Source organism: Microcaecilia unicolor, chromosome 6 (assembly GCF_901765095.1).
Source record: "Microcaecilia unicolor chromosome 6, aMicUni1.1, whole genome shotgun sequence".
Classification (NCBI taxonomy): Eukaryota; Metazoa; Chordata; class Amphibia; order Gymnophiona; family Siphonopidae; genus Microcaecilia; species Microcaecilia unicolor.
Window position 1 is genome coordinate 36403275 of NC_044036.1, and position 21690 is coordinate 36424964.

A 21690-nucleotide genomic window follows, 5' to 3' on the forward strand; every position below is an offset into this window, starting at 1 on the left:
ATGTAGCTACAAACAGTTCCTGGTCAATTTAATGTTGAGTGGTCACTCAATTGTTCCAGTAATAGCGCTGCTATGTATAGGAGACTCATTGCACAAAGCTATGGAGTAGTAATTTGTATAAAATATAACAAAATTTAAAAAAAATCTATTCTTAGTAAGTAGTTGGTATAATTTAAGGAAGAATAGTGACAAGAATTATCCCAAAGTGATTTCTGGTGTACTTGAAAAATAAATAAAAGTCAATTTCTTCAAGTTTTATTCCAGAATAAAAAAGTCCACACGCATCTAACTTTGAAATTAAGATTTAAATCTTATATATTACAGGTATGCCAGATTAGTCACTAGCAGTCGCTGCTTGAGAAAGCTCAAAACTATAAATGAATTCTCATATTTTGTCTTTTCTTTCTGTTCTTTTTCCTTTTTCTCTCGTTCAGCTTTTGCTTCCTCTTCCTCGTGCTTCTTTATCAATTCTTCTACCTCCTTTTGCTTCAGGACCCTTATTTTCGTCTTTCCATTCTCTCGTGTCAGTGTTGCAATTTCAACTGAAACACAATCAGAGACGATTTAGCAAGCCCAGCTCATTTGCAACAATAAAATGCTGATAGGCTCAAGTAACCATCTTTGTTCATTGATCAGCAATAACTAAGAATCTCCAAGCGAAGACTGATTTATTTTATGGTGAGGGAGAGGGTTACAGAAGACATTATAAGTCTGCCCAGCACTATCCCCGCCTCCCGATCTCAACTAAGCTCCTGAGGATCCATTCCTTCTGCACAGGATTCCTTTATGGGATAAGCTTAAAGGAATCCTGTGCAGAAGGAATGGATCCTCAGGAGCTTAGTTGAGATCGGGAGGCGGGGCTGGTGGTTGGGAGGCGGGGATAGTGTTGGGCAGACTTATACAGTCTGTGCCAGAGCCGGTGGTGGGAGGCGGGGATAGTGCTGGGCAGACTTATACAGTCTGTGCCAGAGCCGGTGGTTGGGAGGCGGGGATAGTGCTGGGCAGACTTATACGGTCTGTGCCAGAGCCGGTGGTGGGAGGCAGGGATAGTGCTGGCCAGACTTATACGGGCTGTGCCAGAGCCGGTGGTGGGAGGCGGGGATAGTGCTGGGCAGACTTATACGGTCTGTGCCAGAGCCGGTGGTTGGGAGGCGGGGATAGTGCTGGGCAGACTTATATGGTCTGTGCCCTGAAGAGCATAGGTACAAATCAAAGTAGGGTATACACAAAAAGTAGCACACATGAGTTGTCTTGTTGGGCAGACTGGATGGACTGTGCAGGTCTTTTTCTGCCGTCATCTACTATGTTACTATGTATTATTAGTCCAAGACACCTAGCAGCAAGACTGGGGGGGGGGGGGGGGGGGGGGGAGACAACCTTGGTGTCAGATCATCTCCAAGTTGGTGTTTGCTGCCAGGCTCATGTAGGAAGTCCACTAGGACAGGACCGAGTCAGAGTCAGGGCCTAGGCCAGCCAGAAGAGCCCGCCTCAGCCGGAAACTTGAGGTGGCATAGATATCCGTTTGGCCATGAGTGTCAGCCCTGCCCTCGCGTCACAACGTGATGACGTCGAGGGCGGAGCACTGACACTCGAGGGCCGAAACGGACAAGGCACAGGCGCGGAGGTGGAGCAGCAAAAACAAAACCAGCGTCCCGAAAAAACCGGCGTTGCAAAAACAAAAAAAGGAGGAAGGGAGGGAGGAAGGACAGAAGGGGGGGGGGGGGGGCACGACCATGAGAGCTGCAGGTAGGGGAGCCAACTACCCTGAAGCTGGGAGGGGGGGACACACTCTCAGTCTCTCGCACACACACTCTCCTTCTCACACACACACTCGCACATTCACTCTGTCTCTCGCTCTCTCACATACACTCGCACATACACTCTCTCAAACATACACACTCAGAGGAACACCTTGCTAGCGCCCGTTTCATTTCTGTCAGAAACGGGCCTTTTTTACTAGTATATTAATAATAAATTAAATAAAAAGTAAAGTAAGAGTTTATTTTCCCCAGTGAAGAATTTTTGCTGGCACAGAATTTCTAAAATTATTTTCACCCCTACCTCTCAGTATTGCTCCGTTTAACCCAACAGTACAATAAGATAATGCTAAAGTTCAGAAACAGAACAACTCCAATCACTAAAAACGATGTGGTGCTGGAAAGGAATGTTCTGGGGGGCAGGACCTGCAGCATGCATTACAAGGTAATGGGCAGGAGGAGGTGATAAACTGGCAGTGAGGGAAAGGTCAGCCTTGTATGGACAGCGACATGCTGGTGAATGCTGACTGGCAGTTGCTTTAAAAACATTGTTTCCTTCTGGCATTCGGTGAACCATGTCTAGAGCTCTGAACACTGATGGCTTAGCCTATAATTACCCCAACTGGACTAAATGTTATTTTTATCAAAATATAACTCGTGAATGTTCTGTATGGGTCCTTGAACTTTTCAATAGTTTGATGGCGTTCTTTTCCCTTTGAAAAGATTTTGGGGCCCTTTTACTAAGCTGTGGTAGGTTTCAGGGGCGTAGCCAGACTTCAGCGGGAGGGGGGTCCAGAGCCCGAGGGGCACATTTTAGCGGGGGGGGGGGGGGGTCGAGAGGGTCGTCGGCAGGGGGGTCCAGGGCCAAATCTACAGGGGCCCAGGCCCCCCTGGCTACGCCACTGGTAGGTTTTACGCAAAGGCAGAATGCGCCCAAATGAGACTACTGCCAGGCCAATGCACCCTCCTGGTGGTAATTTCAGATCTGGCACACACCCATAATGTGTGGATGAATTATTTATTTCCTCCTACACGCGCCAGTTCCGGCGGTAATCAGCACGAGCCAATCAGTCACTGCACGTGTAGCACGTGAGCCTTTACCGCTAGATCAATGGGTGGCATTAAGGGCTCAGGCTAGTTTTGGGCGCGTGCTGGTTTCATTTTTACTGCAGGCCCTTTTCCCATCCCATTAAAAAAAAAAAGCCCTTTTTTTGTAGATGTGGTAAAAACTGGCCCAGTGTGCGCCCAATAAACACGCCTACACTACTGCAGGCCACTTTTTACCACTGCTTAATAAAAGGGCCCCTTTATTTGTAAACTGCTTCACCTTGTCAGTCAATTGAAGGTGGTATATCAAATTTTAAATAAACATAGTGAGATTGAAGAGCTTTATAGAAAAAATACTTCAAAAAGGACACTGCCCTCCTAGAGTGCTGAAGCAGCTCCTGCTACCCCTCAAGGGGCCCTGATAACCCCTCTCCCCCAAAAACAAAAGGTTGAAAACTACTGCTTTAGAGTCAAAATTATAAATTGAAGTTGTACGCTTCTGTCACCAAAGTAGTAAGAGAACTCCTCAGACTGGTTCACTGCGGTGCTCATTTTCAAAGCACTTAAGACTTACAAAGTTCCACAGGTTACTATGTAACTTTGTAAATCTAAGTGCTCTGAAAATACACCTCTCTATGACATTAACACTGTATACAAAAAACGAACACAGAAGATATCACCATATGACCAAACCTTGCACTTAAAAGCATAACTGGCATGGCTAGGCTCCGTTTAAATGTTTACTGGAACTATTTTTTGTATTTTTTATTTGTTCCACTTGCATCCCACATTTTCCCACCTACTTGCTGGCTCAATGTGGCTTACATAGTACCCTAAAGGCGTTCGCCAATTCCGGTATGAATACAGTAATGTTGTGGTAGAATAAAGTTTGTGTGTACAGACACATTAGGGAATCATAGAGAGGAAGAGTTATTATATGTCCATTACGAGCTTTGGTTTCGTTGTGTTGCTGGGTTCAGGCATTAAGTTGGGTCGGTAGGGTATGCCTTTTTGAACAGGTTAGTTTTTAATGATTTCCAGAAGTTTAGGTGATCATAAGTTGTTTTCACGGCTTTTGGTAATGCGTTCCATAGTTGTGTGTTTATGTAGGAAAAGCTGGATGCGTGGGTTGATTTGTATTTGAGTCCTTTGCAACTTGGGTAGTGGAAAACCAAAGATGTTTTCAAAAGAAAAAAAAAAATAGCCCCAACATTTGTCATTGCCTTCCTGAATGTTCTGTCAGCCAAATCTTAAGATGCTTCTCTGGGCCGGATTCAGTAAATGGCACCCAAAGTTAGGCGCTGGAAAGATCTGCGTTAAGATAGCATTCAGCAAAGGGTGCTTGGTGCAGTACGCCCTTTGTTGAATATTTAGAACAGATTCTGCATCTAAAAATTCAGGCACCAGCACTTATGCCCTTCCAAAACCTGGTGTAAATGCTGGCGCCTAATTTTTGGCAGTTGGGCACAGAACAGACCGTATTCTATAAAGTCACACCTAACTTCTAGGAACGCCCCCCCCCCCCCCCCCCCCCCCCCGATTCACCCATGCCACTCCCATGGCCACACTCCTTTTGAGTTGTGTGCTAGAAAATTTAGGCAAGGATGTTACAGAATAGCACCTAGAGCAGATGTGTACGCAAATCCAAATTGTTGTCAATCAACATTCGAGCGAGTCATACTCCAGGGTCTTAAATTTCAACTTAATTCTATTTCTGTTTTTTTTGGTGATATCAATTTAGATGTAAAATGTGTAACTGTGCTATAAGCCACATAGAGCTTAACTGTTATTCAGACTTTAGTGGGATATAAAATTAAATAAATTAAATTACATAACATCAATTATTGATTGCTGACACCTCATTAACTCATTCACACACGCATATGTCCCGGTTGCCCATATCTGGGTGTACAAATTTGGCCAACCTATACAGGAATTCTTGGGTCAGTTCCAGGATGGTTCACCATGTCCTTAAAATAGGCAACAAGCAAATAAAAGAGATCAGGTAGAACTGAATTGCAGCTTAAGGTATTTTGGACCTTGGTGGACACTCCTTCTTTCAAAGAACAGTATAGCAAGCATAGAAAGAATTGTGGCCTAAAAGATGTCATTTTTTTCATAAATTTTGTGTGTACCTTTTCTCCTCGCCCTGAAACTTCTTTACAGCAGACCACACAAAGTTTCATGATATACATTACACTGCATGTACCATATATGAGGGCTAACTCAAATACCTTTCTCCGCAGACAGTTTGCTGACATCCATGGTCTTGTTTAGCACTTTGACAGCTAAAGCAAGGGCAGACTTCAAGCTCATTTCTCCTTCTTTGTAGTCTTGTTTCAGCATCGATACAGCCGCCTGCAAATTGAACCACACACAAATATAGTAAGCATCAAATGCTCTGCAGGCAGTCTGGTTCCTAAGCTGAGTCACTCAGGCAGCAATTCTTTTTTATCCTGAGCGGGTTAAGATTCAATTTTATCAAAGGCAAACATTTTTACCTACAAAGGGAAAGCAGAACAGCCCATCTGGAAGAACAGGCTACCCTTTCTTGCACATCTACTTTTTAAATTAGCAGAATAACTATAACAAGTTGTCTACAAAAATGTCTCCTTAAAATGTTTCTCAGAGATGAAATGGAGACGTTTCTTTGTATACAGAAGTTTGGTGGTATATGAATTATGCAATACGCTTCAGTGCAGGTGTGCGAGTCTTGTCTTAGGACTGTTATACCCCCGATGCAGATCATCTGAAATGTGGCCATGTCAGGTTGTGTTTGTGTAAACTAATAAAGATTTTTATTGACTTTTTTTTTTCTTGTTTGCCGATCAGTCATAAGAAGGTAAGAAATGGTTCACTAGCCCAGTATCCTGTTTCTAAAAGTAGCCAACCCGGGTCACAAGTACCTGGTAGAAACCCAAATAGTAGAAGCATTCCGCGCTACCAATCCCGGGGACAGCAGCGGCTTCCCCCATGTCTGTCTCAAAAGCAGAATACGGACTTTTCTTCCAAGAACTTGTCCAAACCTTTTTTTAAACTCAGTCCTTGGATCCTCATTTTGCTCATTAATCTGTTGTGGATCCTGACCTCTCATTTCTGCTGTTCTTACAAAAATAGGCACTTTATTGGAAACTATGTATCCTGTTATAAAACTATCCTCCCAGAACCCAATAAAAGTACTGTATTAAAAAAAATAAAGCCAGCTCCCAGGAAACAGCCATTCAAGATTTCAGGATATTCACAATGCATATGCATGAGACAGGTTTGTTTAGAATGGACGCAGTGTATGCAAATCTCTCACACATATCCAAAGTGGACCTCCTGAAAAACAGATAGGCCGAGTATTCCCATGGACTACGATGAGAACCCCGATTTAAAGAATGCAATGCATGTACATCTACAGTACAGTCCACAGATCGCAAGACACCAAGAAGCATTATTTTGATCTCTGACTGCCCAATAGAGAGAATAAGAACCGGGGAGGGGGGGGGGGGGGGGGGGGATTCTGTGTGCCTCAGGGCAGCTGCAAAAGCTGGACGTGGATCTTTTAAAATCTAAAAGTGAGGAATGGAAAGTAGCCAGTTAATCTCCAGCCAGTAGGAGTCAGTGTTTTCTTAAACACTGGCTGGAGCTGGCTGAATTATTCTCAGATATTCAGTTCCAGCTTCCATCCAGGTACTGAATACCTATGTTTGGCAGCGCCCAGAACTCACTCAGGTATGGACAAGAATCAATGCTGCTGCACAGAAAGCTAACCAGGCATATTACATGCGGCCCAACATGCCTGATTAGCTATCTGGGCCTCAGCATTGAATATCTGCAGTGCCTAGATAACTTCCGGGCCTGCCCTGACTGATTGCCTCAGCACTAACCGTACAGAGCTGTGGAGATCAGTGCAAACTTTCAGTTAAGGGCTACTGAATAAATTATATAAGAATAACCATGCTGGGTCAGACCAATGGTCCATCCTGCCCAGTATTCTGCTTCCAGCAGTGGCCAATCCAGGCCACAAGTACCTGGCAGAAACCCAAATAGTAGCAAAATTCCAGGCTACCAATCCCAGGGTAAGCAGCGGCTTACCCCATGTCTATCCCAATAGTAGGCTATGAACTTTTCCTCCAGCAACTTGTCCAAACCTTTTCTAAACCCAGATAGGCTAATATCAGAAACTGGGCTGGCCAGTGTGATTTAAATGGACAGGAACCTCTGCTGTCTGATTAAATCATTTTGAATATTGACCCCTACATATTTATCCTTGGTACATGACTAATCCATGTCCATATCAAACCCCCACCTCCCAGGAGAGTACACCTCCAAACGGCAGCTTTCCAAACTTGCTATTTGGATGTAGTGGAGGAGTGGCCTAGTGGTTAGGGTGGCGGACTTTGGTCCTGGGGAACTGAGTTCGATTCCCACTTCAGGCACAGGCAGCTCCTTGTGACTCTGGGCAAGTCACTTAACCCTCCATTGCCCCATGTAAGCCGCATTGAGCCTGCCATGAGTGGGAAAGCGCAGGGTACAAATGTAACAAAAATAAAATAGATACTATTGGAGATTCTACATGGAATGTTGCTACTATTGGAGATTCTACATGGAATGTTGCTGCTACTATTGGAGATTCTACATGGAATGTTGCTATTCCACTAGCAACATTCCATGTAGAAGGCTGCACAGGCTTCTGTTTCTGTGAGTCTGACGTCCTGCACAAACGTGCAGGATGTCAGACTCACAGAAGCAGAAGCCTGCGCGGCCACTTTGATGATCTGCAAGGGCCGACTTCTACATGGAATGTTGCTAGTGGAATAGCAACATTCCATGTAGAATCTCAAATAGTAGCAACAATGGAGGAGTGGCCTAGTGGTTAGGGTGGTGGACTTTGGTCCTGGGGAACTGAGGAACTGAGTTCGATTCCCACTTCAGGCACAGGGCAAGTCACTTAACCCTCCATTGCCCCATGTAAGCCGCATTGAGCCTGCCATGAGTGGGAAAGCGCGGGGTACAAATGTAACAAAAATAAAAAATGTGTATGTGATCTAGACGTGTTAATACTGATATTTACAGGTCTAGAGGTTTCAATACTGGCCCTATAGCTAAGTTTCACCTTAATTGCAAATTGTTCCATACATCTTATTTTTGATGCCCTTCTCTGTGCAACTGCGGGCCCTCTCTCAGCCCCTCCTCAGAATTGCCTTTGCCTTTTTCCCTTTCATTCATCACTAGTGCAAGATGATTAGCAGCTGGCACCTTAAATTGCTCTCTTGTTTTGTTAAGGTTCAAGACAGCAACTATTTGTACTGGATATTCAACTTACAGCACTGTTGTTTCCAATGCAAGTGGCCTTCCATCCTCCGTAATTTCCACTGGGGTCACTCTGATACAGCTGAAAGCCATAATGTTTATCCCAGCCAATGTAAAGAAGTGAGACACCAAAAGGACGCTTTCCTGTTCAAATACAGAGATTGAGGAAAATATATCAGATTGAAGAAAATGTAGATTTTTTTCTGGGTTCAGATTAAAATCGTGAGCAGTCATCTACTTATACACCCAAAGAAAACAACTAGGGGTCGTTTTACAAAGGCGTGCAGAAAAATGGCTTGCGGTAGTCTAGGCACGAGTTTTGAGTGTGCGCCAATCCATTTTTCAGCTCATCTGTAAAAAAGACCTCCCCCCCCCCGAAAATGGACATGCGGCAAAATCAAAATTGCCTTGCGTCCATTTTGGGTCTGAGACCTTATCGCCAGCCAGAATTTGGGTGGTAATGACCTATGCGCTCGTTAACCGTGTTCATGCTTACAATATCCTTATAGGCACCTACACGGTTAGCACACACACTAACTGTAGGCATGCTAAAAATGTTAACGCACCTTAGTAAACAGGGCCCTATATCTTTTAGTAGTTTTCAACCTGTTTTTTGACGTCCACTTAAAAGTTGTGACAAAATCACTTATGACAAAATGAAATTCTCCACATCATAACTTTCAGCAGTAAAAAGTAGAAGAATCCAGACAGAAGATATCAATCAGAGCTAACAATTTACTTGAGGTTTAAACATGATCAAACATCAGCACAACTAGCTTCTGCTTTACTCTTGGAAGTATAAAACCAAAATTTAAAAACAAATCAATAGGTAAATGTTCTGGGATTCACTGGCTCAGAACCACTGCATTATTTCAAGAAGGCCATCACATGACTGGTAACATCAACTTCCTTCTGCTGCTGGCCGCTAGAGCGGCAGAAGACTTTTCAGCTGAAGGAAGTACCCAACCAGTTCTAAGGCTTTTAACATTGCCAGATATTCACAAGGCCTATTTATCAGATACAAAAATGACAAAAAATTCTGTACCTCCAAACTGTGTATAAGCTTGCTTGATATCACACAGACAAGTAACCAATTGTTCACAAGGTATAGGCTCCTGATACTGCAGAAGATACCTAGGAATTAAAAAGCGGTAACCATTAGAGACTCATTTGCAGAAAACACAATTTGTACCTGCTACCACTGTGAAAGCATGTAAAAATCAAAGGATTTCATTTCTGAAGTGTATAGAAATTCTATATAATGTGCTAATAGTTAGGTGTCAACTTGGCATGAAACTCTGTGCTAGGATGGCAATGAGGGGCCCTTTTTACAAAGACGAGCTGAAAAATGGCCTGCGGTAGTGTAGACGTGTGTTTTCGGCATGCGCAGAATCATTTTTCAGCGCACCTTTAAAAAAATGCCTTAACATTTTTGTCTAAAATGGACGTGTGGCCAGCTAGTGACCTAGCGATACAGTATCATGCGGTAACAGGGCGGTAATGTGGCTTACATTATGCCGTAGTGGCGATCGCCATTATCGGAATGAGAAATACAGAGTGGTATTGCATTAAAGTTCATAAGTGACAGAGTACTTTAAGCAGTCAGGTATAGAGAGTTCATTTCTGGAATGAGAAATAAAGTGGTATTGCGTTAAAGTTCAGTGGTGACAAAGTAAATTAAGCAATCAAATATCGAGGGTTCAGTTTTGTCCAGTTCTGGTATAAGTTTCGTTATCTGGAATTTAGGCTAGATCATTGTGGTATGCCTTTTTGAACAGGTTGGTTTTTAGTGATCAGACTGTTATGACTGTTGGAAGGGGTTGGGGGAATGGGCAGGGGATAGGGAAGCCTTGTGGGGCCCTTATCCAGGTATGGGCAGCTCCTTGAAGTCACCTAGGTGCGTCAAAATTCAGTGGCAGTATCCAAATAACTAAGCAGACATAGTTAAAACTACATTTTATGTGGTCCTTCTTGCCCAGCTGGTTATCTGGGTACCAGCATTAAAAATTGGCAGCACCCAGATACTTTCTGGGTCCACCCTGTATGTATGTATGTGATGGTTATGTTTTTGTTATGATTTTTCACTTCATCACTATGAATGTACTTACTGTAAACCGGCCAAGAGTTCTATGGATTGTATGGGCTATGTTTTAAATAAATACGTCAATTTTGTATCTGACAGCACATAAGTCAAGAAGCCAAGTAAAAAAAATCAGATGATTATATAAATACTGAGGAAGTTCATAGTGAAGGCCAGGTAGGCCAAAGTCTTAAACTTGACCTGGTATGAGTGAGTAGATTTAAGTAAGGGGGTTACATGATCAAATTTCTAATCTAATCTAAACAAATCTAATTCAGCACTTATAAACTGCTGAATCCCAAGGTTTGGCAATTAAAATTCAAGGCCAAGAAATGCAAAGTGATGCACTTAGGGAATAGAAATCCACGGGAGACATATGTGTTAGGTGGCGAGAGTCTGATAGGTACGGACGGGGAGAGGGATCTTGGGGTGATAGTATCTAGGATTTGAAGGCGACGAAACAGTGTGACAAGGCGGTGGCTGTATCTAGAAGGTTGTTGGGTTGTATAGAGAGGTATGACCAGCAGAAGAAAGAGAGTGTTGATGCCCCTGTATAAGTCATTGGTGAGGCCCCATCTGGAGTATTGTGTTCAGTTTTGGAGGCCGTATCTTGCTAAGGATGTAAAAAGAATTGAAGCGGTGCAAAGAAAAGCTACGAGAATGGTATGGGATTTGCGTTACAAGACGTATGAGGAGAGACTTTCTGACCTGAACATGTATACCCTGGAGGAAAGGAGAAACAGGGGTGATATGATACAGATGTTCAAATATTTGAAAGGTATTAATCCGCAAACGAACCTTTTCCGGAGATACGAAGGCGGTAGAATGAGAGGACATGAAATGAGATTGAAGGGGGGCAGACTCAAGAAAAATGTCAGGAAGTATTTTTTCACAGAGAGAGTGCTGGATGCTTGGAATGCCCTCCCGCGGGAGGTGGTGGAGATGAAAACGGTAACAGAATTCAAACATGCGTGGGATAAACACAAAGGAATCCTGCTCAGAAGAAATGTATCCTCAGGAGCTTAGCCGAGATTGGATAACAGAGCCGGTAGTGGGAGGCAGGAGGCAGGGCAGACTTATACGGTCTGTGCCAGAGCCGATGGTGGGAGGCGGGGATAGTGCTGGGCAGACTTGTATGGTCTGTGCCCTGAAAAAGACAGGTACAAATCAAGGTAAGGTATACACAAAAAAGTGGCACATTTCTTGGGCAGACTGGATGGACCGTGCAGGTCTTTTTCTGCCGTCATCTACTATGTTGCTATGTAATGACCTGCGCGCGCCCGATACACGAATCTGAAAAAAAAAATTATTTTTCGGATGCATGCCAAAAATGAAATTACTGCATGAGCCATGGGGTAACTCCATTTTGGTGCGTGTAGACACTTACGCGGCTTAGTAAAGGGCCCCTAAGTGCCAAAATGGAGTGTAACGGTAGTTATGAACGTAACTGCACTTAGGTGCTATTGTAAGGGGGGGGGGGGCAGTCACGTGGGAAGGACCCGGGATTGCCTACTATTCCGGCCTGCGCTTTACAGATTAATGTTAGTTGCACACACGTGTTGCTGTATTTAGACATGAACATTTCAGGGGCGCAGCCAGACTTCGGCAGGAGGGGGGTCCAGAGCCCCAGGTGAGGAGGCACATTTTAGCACCCTGCCGCCACCAACAACTGTGACCCCCTCCCCCCCCCAACCCTCCCCCACCGTCGTCTACCTTTGCTGCCGGGGGACCCCAACCCCCGCCAGCCAAGGTCCTCTTCTTCCGGCGCAAGGCTTCTTTCTGTTTCTGTGAGTCTGATGTCCTGCACGTGCAGGACGTTAGACTCACAGAAACAGAACGAAGCCTTGCGCCGGAAGAAGAGGACCTTGGCTGGCGGGGGTTGGGGTCCAGGTCCAAATCTATGGGGGCCCAGGCCCCCGTGGCCCCACGTAGCTACGCCACTGGAACATTTACACCTGACAGAGGAAACGTAGGTGGTTGTGGCTAGATTTAGGAATGTCACTGCCAACTAACACTATAACAACTTTGGTGTGCAATTCTGCCATTACAGAATACTAGCTTACTGTGCAGCTTTTTGGTGTCCAACTTTTAGGGCTCTTTCTAGAACTGCTCCTGCCTAGACCTGTGTGCGCCAGTCTTTCACACTACTGCACACCTGGAACTGGGTTCACTTTGCCACAGTCCACCATCACTTTCCTTCCCCCTACACAAGGAAGAGGGCTGAATCTAGTACTCACACTGGTCACTTTCCTTTCACCAGTGGACCTCACTGACCATCACCTATCTTGGGTCCTATTGCTGATTTGTCATCTATTTTGTAAGTTTGGATTGCCTGTTCATCAGTCTTCTAACGTAAAGCAGTGTCAAAGGCTTTAAAGAATCTTCCACAGAAGTATTATATATTTCTAATACATACCTTTGGGCAATCAATCTTAGTTCATTTGTCAACACATTGGCATCAGAAGTAATACCTGCAACACTGCAAGCCATATCCCTGAAAGATAAAAATAACTTTTAAAGTATTGGTTCTACATCCAGAAACAGCAGCACTTGCTCTACTATTGGCCTATTAAAAAAAAAAAAAAGAGAGAAAAATGCCAATGCAGTTTCACCTACAGCTGAAAAAGAAAGAAAAGGTTTGTGCAAAAGAAAACCTTTGGGGGCGTTTTACTAAATATTAGCTCAAGTTATCTGCAGCAGGGCCCATTTCATTTCTATGAGCCCTGCTGCAGATAACTTCGGCTAAAACTGTCTTTAGGCTGAGCTCTTTTTCTGCTTTTGAAGTTAAACATAAAGGGGGTCTTTTACTAAAGGTTAGTTTAAGTTATCTGCAGCAGGGCCCATAGGAATAAAATGGGCCCTGCTGCAGATGAGCTAATCAAACATATAAACAGCGAGTGACCGTACTCACTCGCAAATGCGCAGTAGAGACTTCCCTGTCTGTCCCGCCCCCGCGTCAATACGTGATGATGGGGGGGCGGGACAGAGAGGGAAACTGCGCCGCCGAGGTTGATACCCCTCCTCCCCCACACTCGGAGTCGCCGCCGCCACCCCTCCACCCAGCCCGGGCCCTCTCTTCCCTTCTGAACTTACACATCCATTCGCCGAACGCAGCAACGCACATCAGCTGAGCTACCCCTTCCTTCTCTGCCTGTTTCCCGCCCTCGCTGACGTTACGTCACAGGAGGGCGGGGCCACAGGCAGAGAAGGAAGGGCCCACGGCAGCTTAGCTGATGTGCCTTGCTGCGTTCGGCAAATGGATGTGTAAGTTCAGAAGCGAAGAGAGGGGCCGGGTGGAGGGGTGGCAGCGACCTCGCGGGGGGGGGGGAGGAAAACCCCAATACCAGCCCGTTTTTACGGGCTCAACGGCTAGTCTTTAGTAAAAGACCCCTTTTATGTTTAACTTCAAAAGCAGAAAAAGAACTCAGCCTAAAGACAGTTTTAGTCGAAGTCAACAAACAAATCATCTCCGGTGATCTACAACTGAACTAGATCCAACAAACTTCTTCACTGCACACCAGTCCCAATTTCTGACTTTTCATAAATGCCCTCAAACACTGAAAACAATTCATACACATCCAGCTTAAATATATACAGGTTGAGTTTATAATTTCAGCTTCCATCAGGGGGTATACTTTAAACTTATTTTCCACATTCTCTTCCATATGACATGTTTCAGTTTGTAAACAGTCTGTTTAAGAAATTTAGAGCCAGATTTATTACAAAACTAGTAAAAAAGCCCCGTTTCTGATGCAAATGAAACGGGGGCTAGCAAGGTTTTCTTCAGAGTGTGCATGTGGGAGTGTCCCTGCCCTCTCTCTCTCCCCCTCCCCCCTCTGAGTCCAGTCCTTCAGTGTTACGTTTCCTGCTGTGCTGTATTTGTTTTACCCAGAGAGTGAGGGCGTCTCTCTCCCCTCCCCCCTCTGAGTCCTTCACTGTTACAGAGAGAGGGATTTTGTGCTGTGCTGTTTTCCTTCACTCATGGGGAAACCGGATATCTCTGGCGCTTCACACTTCCGGCTGGAGGCTTCATAGAACGTTGGGGTTGCCTTTTATATATATAGATTTTCTTATATTGTGTTTGTGGAAAAATGCTCATAAAATCTGATGCAAATTAATTAAAACTATATCAGCAACATTTCACTTGCAATATATGATATCATAGAAAACGTTATTTTCTATGATATCTCCACCTTACCTATTATCATTAATGTTTTCTACTCATAGTTACTTTGATCATACTACTCCTATGTAACACTAACTGTTATCGCCTAATCTACTATCTACTAACAACGACACACTGTAAGCCACATTGAGCCTGCAAATAGGTGGGAAAATGCGGGATACAAATGCAAAAACTAAATATGTTCAGCACAACTCTTACAGCAAATATGGAAGGAAGTCTCAGAAAATGCAGGCTTTAAAATTTTTTTGCAATCTGTCAGCATTAATCATAGGCAAAAACTTTTCCTTTGTTATTTAACGATTTTTTTTTTAATTTTTCAAAAAGAATATAGTCTAATACTTAGCCTAGATCAATCTGGAAGTCAGTGCAAGTTTACCCCGAGGTTGGCCTCAAGGGGTACTGGGTCTTGTATCAATCTAGGGGCCCTGTTTACTAAGGTGCATTAGCGTGTTTAGTGCACGCTAAACGCTAGAGACACCCATAGGAATATATGGGTGCTTTTAGCGTTTAGAGTGCACTAAAAATGCTACTGCGTCCTTAGCGCAGCTTAGTAAATAGGGCCTAAATCTCTTGCTCTCTTTCGGTCATGCTGAGCAAGAGATTTGTATTGATACGAGAGTCGGTACCCTCTGAGGCAGAAGTTGATACACTGGGAAACTAAGACCAATGCCGGGGTAATCTTGCACTGACTTCCAAACTGATCTAAGCTAAGTATTAGATTATTCTTTTTGAAAAATTTAAAATTGGAAAAAAAAAAAAATCATTAAATAAAAAAGGAAGGTTTTTGCCTATGATTGATGCTGACAAGTTGCAAAAAATTTTAAAGGTAATCAACAGAAATAGAATAAAATAAAACACAAAAAAGTAAGTAAGATACCTTTTTTTAAATGGACTAACTTAACACATTATTTGATTAGCTTTCGAAGGTAGCCCTTCTTCGTCAGATCAGAAATAAGCATATGTATTTTCTTATTTCTGATCTGATGAAGAAGGGCTACCTTTGAAAGCTAATCAAATAATGTATTAAGTTAGTCCAATAAAAAAGGTATCATCTTATTTTCTTTTCCATGTTTTATTTTATTTCTATTGATTACCTTTAAAAGTGGACTAGCACAGCTACCACATCTCTCTATAAAAATTTTTAAAAACCTTCCTTTTCTGAGGCTTTTCCTTCCATTAAGAGTGGTGCTGAATATATTGCAAGTGAAGTGTTGCTGTTAAACTTCCTTCCTCTTGGCGTGATTTGTGGTTGCCAAACTAATTAAAGCCATCTAAAATATACAATGGCTTAGTTCCAGCAAGGCAAGAAAGGGACATACTAACTTGTTCACAGGTCTCATGAAATGCAATGAGAAGCATTACCACAGAAACAGTATGTAAAAATGCAAGTTACAACCGAGCTCCAAACAATTTCAATGTCTCCTGAAAATGCTTCTGATGCAACACAGATCTTTCAAACCTAAGTACCAGATATTCTTACAAATGACCGTTAGTGCACTTACTGCTGCTGAGAAAATCTGCTAAGAGATGAAAATACTAATGTGAGGGGAAAATAAAAGAAAATTTTTCTTTTTTACAAGTGCTGAAAGTTTTGTATGTTTCCATAAAAACACAGTGGGCCTTTTATCAAGGCGCTAGTGTTTTTAGCGTGCATTAAAAACGCTACCACACCTTTGTAAAAGACCCCCACGGTGCCCTAAATGATGTGTTCACCCACTTGCAAACTTACTCATTAAGCTTATAGATCTTCTCTGAAAAGAAGACTTCATCGAGTAGCTTGTGGATGTTTCGCCTCTCTGCTGCTAGCAAAACGCCATCATTTGCTAAAATTCCAAGGCAAGTGCCCGCGTGTCCAATGGCTTCCATAGCATATTCAACCTGATACAGGCGACCTAAAAAAAAAAACATAGGCCACAAATCCCAAAATGTACCACTGTACTCTTGCGATGTCGTTTTCCAACCTTCTTTTTGTGTAAAACCTTGATCAATTGAGATTCAAATTTTATTTTTCAAGCATCAAAATTATGATTCATCCTACGGTGCAAATTTCTAGTCACCATCTAACCAATGGTAACTGAAAATTCCAGGTTTCCCAATGACTCGGACATCTAGTATGATCTCATAAGCCTTTCTGTTCTATTAAGCCAAGGCTAAAACACACTCACAAAAACACGAAGAGGCTCGTTTTCGAACAGAAATGTCCAACAAGTATCATAAAGCAGCATTTTAACAAATTTCTTCTCAAAACGTCCAAACATCAATCTCTGAACACACATACTGTAATGTTGCCATTAGTGCATGGCAGGGGCGTAGCCAGACTTCGGCGGGAGGGGGTCCAGAGCTCGAGGTGAGGGGGCACATTTTAGCCCCCTCCTCCGTCACTGCCGACCCCCCACCCCCCTGCCGCCACCACCACCAACTTTGACCCCCCCCCGCCCCTCTCGACCCCCCTCCGCTGCCAACCCTCCCCCGCCGTCGCTTACCTTTGCTGGCGGGGGACTCCAACCCCCGCCAGCCGAGGTCCTCTTCTTCCTTCATTCTGTTTCTGAGTCTGACGTCAGACTCAGAAACAGAACGAAGGAAGAAGAGGACCTCGGCTGGCGGGGGTTGGAGTCCCCCGCCAGCAAAGGTAGGCGACTGCGGGTTGAGGGGATGCGAGGGTCGTTGGCAGGGCCAAATCTACAGGGGCCCAGGCCCTCGTAGCTACGCCCCTGGTGCATGGTCATTTAAAAGAAAAGATTACCTGTGAGCACTTACCACCACTGATTATGGATATACCGGATTACCAGTTGCATCCTATTTTATACCTGATATTCCTGTGGATAGACTATGGTGTGAATTTCTACCAATGACTACTGAAGACTTGAAATTGCTTTTAAATAAATCTACTAAGTCTAACCGCAGTTTAGATCCATATCCAGCTTATCTAATGAATAACATGACAGATGTTTTATTGTCTACTTTTACTGATTGGATAACAACTGATTGATAGATGGCAGGTTCCCTGAGAATGGTGGAGAAATTCCTAAAAATCCCAATGGGGACTTATCACAACCCAGTAACTAATGCCCAATAACATCTATTTCATTGTTCACAAAGATTATAGAGGGTTATGTTTCAAAACAGTTGGGCAATTATTTATCAGATAATATATTACACTCATTTCAGTTCGGTTTTTGGAAGAATCATAGCACAGAAACTGTGGTAGCTTCTATTGCTGCCCAAGGCAACGCTTTGCCGAGTCAAGGCCGAAAGGGAACAGTAATACAGTTTGATTTGTCATGTGCTTTTGCCTGGTCGATCATAACATCTTGTTGACCACGTTAAGTGATAATGGCATTTATGGAAAAGTGCGGGACTGGTTTAGGGGTTTTTTGTCTTCCCGAAGTTATAAAGTTCAGAAAGACAGAACTTTTTCCTTGAGTTGGTGCCCTGACTGCGGGGTCCCACAGGGATCATCCTTATCTCCATTACTGTTTAATACTCTCCTGCAGCCATTGGGTACTATCTTGGAAAAATTTAAAGCCCCATGTTATATATATGTGGATGACATTACATTATTCCCAGTTTCCAATGATTGGGCATCCACATTTTCTGATATAATTTCCTGTGAACAAATTATTGAACATTGGATTATGAGTAACTGATTGAAGCTGAACCCTGAAAAAACAATTTCTATGGTTGGGTCCATCGAATTCCATAGAATTATCACAACATTTCTCTATTGGTAATAATATCTTCACTTTTGAGTCCTATTCAAGAATTTTAGGTGTTGAGGTGGATAGTCTACTTTCACTACTCAAGTTAAATTGGTGGTTGCAAGTCCTTTTATATGTTGAAGAAGATAACTTCATTTCGAAAGTATTGTCGAGACGTGATTATTGTAATATTGTTTATATTGGCTGTTCATTAATTTTGTTAAAACATCTTCAACTTGTTCAGAATACAGCCACTAGGTTAATATTTTTGGCTACAAGCTTTTTTGTTCAGCATCTCCGTTGTTGTAAAAATTTCATTGGTTGCCTATACAGGCGACAGTACAGTTTAAACTTTGTACTCTTGCCTATAAAATCATGTATGGAAATGCCCTGGTATACTTGACAGACTGGGTAATATTTCTTTCAAATACAGTTAATAGCAGATCTTGCAATCAAATGCTGCTCAGTTTTCCTTCAGTGAAGCAAGTTAAACAACAGTGAGCGTTTAAATCTTAGATGCATTATCAGATAGTGTCGTTGTGGAACTCGTTACCAACACAAATTTGTGTTTTATTGAATTATTTCATTTTTCATAAGGAAATTAAAACTTATTTTTTTCATCAAATACCTTTCATAATGTAATTATTGTATTTTCTGTAACTTTTGTATTTTTGTAAATTCCCGGATTATTTATTTGGTTATTGTAATCCACATTTAACTATTTTTTTGGTATTGCGGAATAGAACTGTGTAACATACCATAGCACAGCACATAATAATCCTGTGGTTAACAACGCATCTACATTAGCACAGGAATGTCTAACACAGCTTAGTAAAAGGGCTCCCAAGTTCATACATCTATGGTTTAACTACTATGCCATTCTAAGGGGCAATGCAGCACACCTGAGAGGGACCTCTGACAATACAGAACCTAGAGCCTCAGAACATTGTCTGTACTCAGCAGAAGTCTCCTTTCTCTTGTCATCGCTGAACACAATGGACTTCTAGTACAACAACTTGATTTGGTTAGGTATTTTACCTATATCATCCACTTTGGAAACATAAACTATTAACTGGTCAATATTATTCAATATTCATTTTCCTTGTATTTCTCATTTACAGAAGATATGCATACCTTCAGGAGAAAATATAGTGGTCCTCGAATCATATCTTCGGGACTGCAAAAAACAATGCCATTCAGGTTTTAATTTTAGTGAAACAAAAAATGAATTAAATGAATAAAAAAATGTATGCCTATTATCATTTTGTAACAGAGCTAAGAAATGTTCAGAAAGCACTGTAGAAATACTTATTTGCACACTTGTGTTTTCCCCCTCAAAAAAGGAAAAATTAAAGCAGCACTGAAGTTTATTTTGTACGGCCTTTCAGAAGGTAGTAACTTCAGCTGCATCATATTTTAAAACCAGGGATGTATTTCACCAAGCCTAATAATCCACACTTCATGAAAGCCAAATATTTAACTTCTTAATTTCTAAACTGCATTTCCAGAATTTACTGTCCAAGGCAGTGGCTATTAGGAGACCCAGTAAATAATAAGACTGGTGTGTCAAAAGACAAGTTATTTCAGTAAAATGTTACAGAAATTCATAATAAAGATGTTCTCTTCTCTATTCCCCTCATCTGTTCTACTCCCTTATCAATATGAAAGTCCATCTCCCTATCATACCCCACGGCAACCAATCACACAGTGGCCTTAAGCCTAAAGTGTATAAAGCCCTAATGTACACTTAGGGCCCTGTTTACTAAGGTGCACTAGCGTTTTTAGTGTATGCTAACATGCTTCTAGTGCAGCTTAGTAAACAGGGCCCTTAGCATGGGAAAAACAGTCTATTGCAAAATGTGTTAAAGCATTTTGTGGTATTTTGCCTGTTTGTGAGTGTTAGCTATTTTTTCTCAAAATATTTTTTTGGAGGGAGCTCCTGCATTAAATTTTTTTTTACAGGTACCGCATGCTAATGCGAACAATATTACATGACCTGAAACATTTTAAAAAATGAAAAACGCCTAAGAAAGTGCTACATTAAATCTGGGCTTAGCACACAGGAAAGACCAGGGTTAGGCCTAGATTTCAGTGCCCTTTAGTAAAAGGATTCATAAATTACTTGGGCTCTGGTTCTCTGTATGTCATCTCTTCTTTCAAACTGCTACCTACTGTCAGAATATCACAGAGCTGTGTGTACTGAAGAGGTTTCTTGGAGCGTTAATGTGTAAAGAAGTGTACAGAAAACACCAAAGGCAGAAGCCACAAGCCAGACTTCCCTGGCACCAGGTGAAAAGCCCATATGTAAGATGATACAAAAAAGGCAATTGTAATTAACACAGGACAGGAGATTTACAGAACAACAAAATGTAAGACCAAGCCTGGAAAAGTTACATATCAACTTTCATGCCACCATGATGATCATGGACTCTTCTATTAACTATTTTAAAAGTGAAGCCTATGCTGTACTACTCTCCGATACTGCTCATCACTACTCAATGTTTGATTTACCTAACCAAAAATAAAAGATGTCTAATAATCATATCAGTATTCTGATAATATCCCTCTTGAATGAGGATCTTGACTGCAATTGTTTAATATATTTAAAAATTAGTGGTCCCTGACTTCTAAAACTGTGCAATTTAATGTACAACAGGAATAATTTAAATTAATATATGCATCAACTTACCATTTTCCTGGTAGTTTAAGTTGTTCTGAAATATAAAGAATATTTATCGGTTCATTTATAACTAAGGAATTCAGAAAAAAAACCAAAGCCATAACCAATCAGAAATACTCACAGTGTCCACTAAAATTATAAACTGTTTTCTTATGGGGCCACACAAGAATACCTGTCCCCTTCCCTTGTGTCCAAGCTTGTTTACTTATCTTCTGAAGTTAGTGATACTTCCTGTGAAACTGAAAATAAACACAACTTGGATTTTGTATTTCTGGGCCAGAGAGAGTAGAAGCAGATCTAAACAGAAAGTGATGAGTCACTCGCTCACAAAGATACCAAGTCACAGGCACTGGACTACCCTGACAAGCTCACACGCGGCGCCCCTCGCTTCACACGCATTCAAGGAACCAGGGACCCCCACCCCCACCCCGCACTTTGGCATCTCTCCCTCCTATTCTACGCGGTCCGGCATCTCTCTCTCTCTCTCCATTCCCCTAGCCCACCTGCGGTCCGACATTTCTCCCTCATTCATTTACCCACCCCTTCCAGTTCTATCTTCAAACGTTTATTTGAGGTCGCCAATTACGGCGGCAACAGCAGCAGCAATTCATACCGCGTTCCGGTGATCAACTCTGGCGCTTTCCCTAGTCCACCACATCCCTCTCCTCCGGGCCCTCCTGCCGGAAACAGGAAGTTGCGTCAGAGAGGGACGGGGCACACGACAGGGGGAAACAAGGAGGTGGTTTGTTCCAAGCCTCATTCTAGTGTTCTGGCCGCCTCGCTACGTCAAGCCTCATTCTGGTTTTCCAATAGTCTCTCTCACTACATTGCGAGTCTTATTCTGGTACTCCAATAGGGTCTCTAGTGCGTTCTAAGCCTCGCTCTGGCTTTCCCATGTTCTTTCTGTTGTTAGTTGCAGACAGGTGTTCTGTGATTGATTTCTG

General features: G+C 42.6%; 1 protein-coding gene across 3 annotated transcripts; it reads right to left on the reverse strand.

Moving 5' to 3' along the window:
• Positions 1 to 239: 239 nt before the first annotated feature.
• Positions 240 to 21468, reverse strand: PSMA4 (proteasome subunit alpha 4). 3 transcript variants are annotated; one of them, XM_030207034.1, is made up of 10 exons: positions 21360 to 21468; positions 20868 to 20985; positions 20756 to 20780; positions 19201 to 19243; positions 16098 to 16260; positions 12599 to 12676; positions 9148 to 9236; positions 8116 to 8246; positions 5039 to 5162; positions 240 to 542 (listed from the first exon to the last, which is right to left on the reverse strand). In XM_030207034.1, exons 3-10 carry the CDS (start codon positions 20756 to 20758, stop codon positions 319 to 321), a joined length of 855 nt encoding a protein of 284 aa, XP_030062894.1. In that variant the 5' UTR covers positions 20759 to 20780; positions 20868 to 20985; positions 21360 to 21468; the 3' UTR covers positions 240 to 318. The 3 variants fall into 3 exon arrangements, with proteins under 3 accessions (XP_030062894.1, XP_030062895.1, XP_030062896.1); XM_030207035.1 differs by having other exon boundaries at positions 21287 to 21378; XM_030207036.1 differs by lacking the exon at positions 20868 to 20985 and having other exon boundaries at positions 21360 to 21417.
• Between the last annotated feature and the right edge of the window lie 222 nt (positions 21469 to 21690).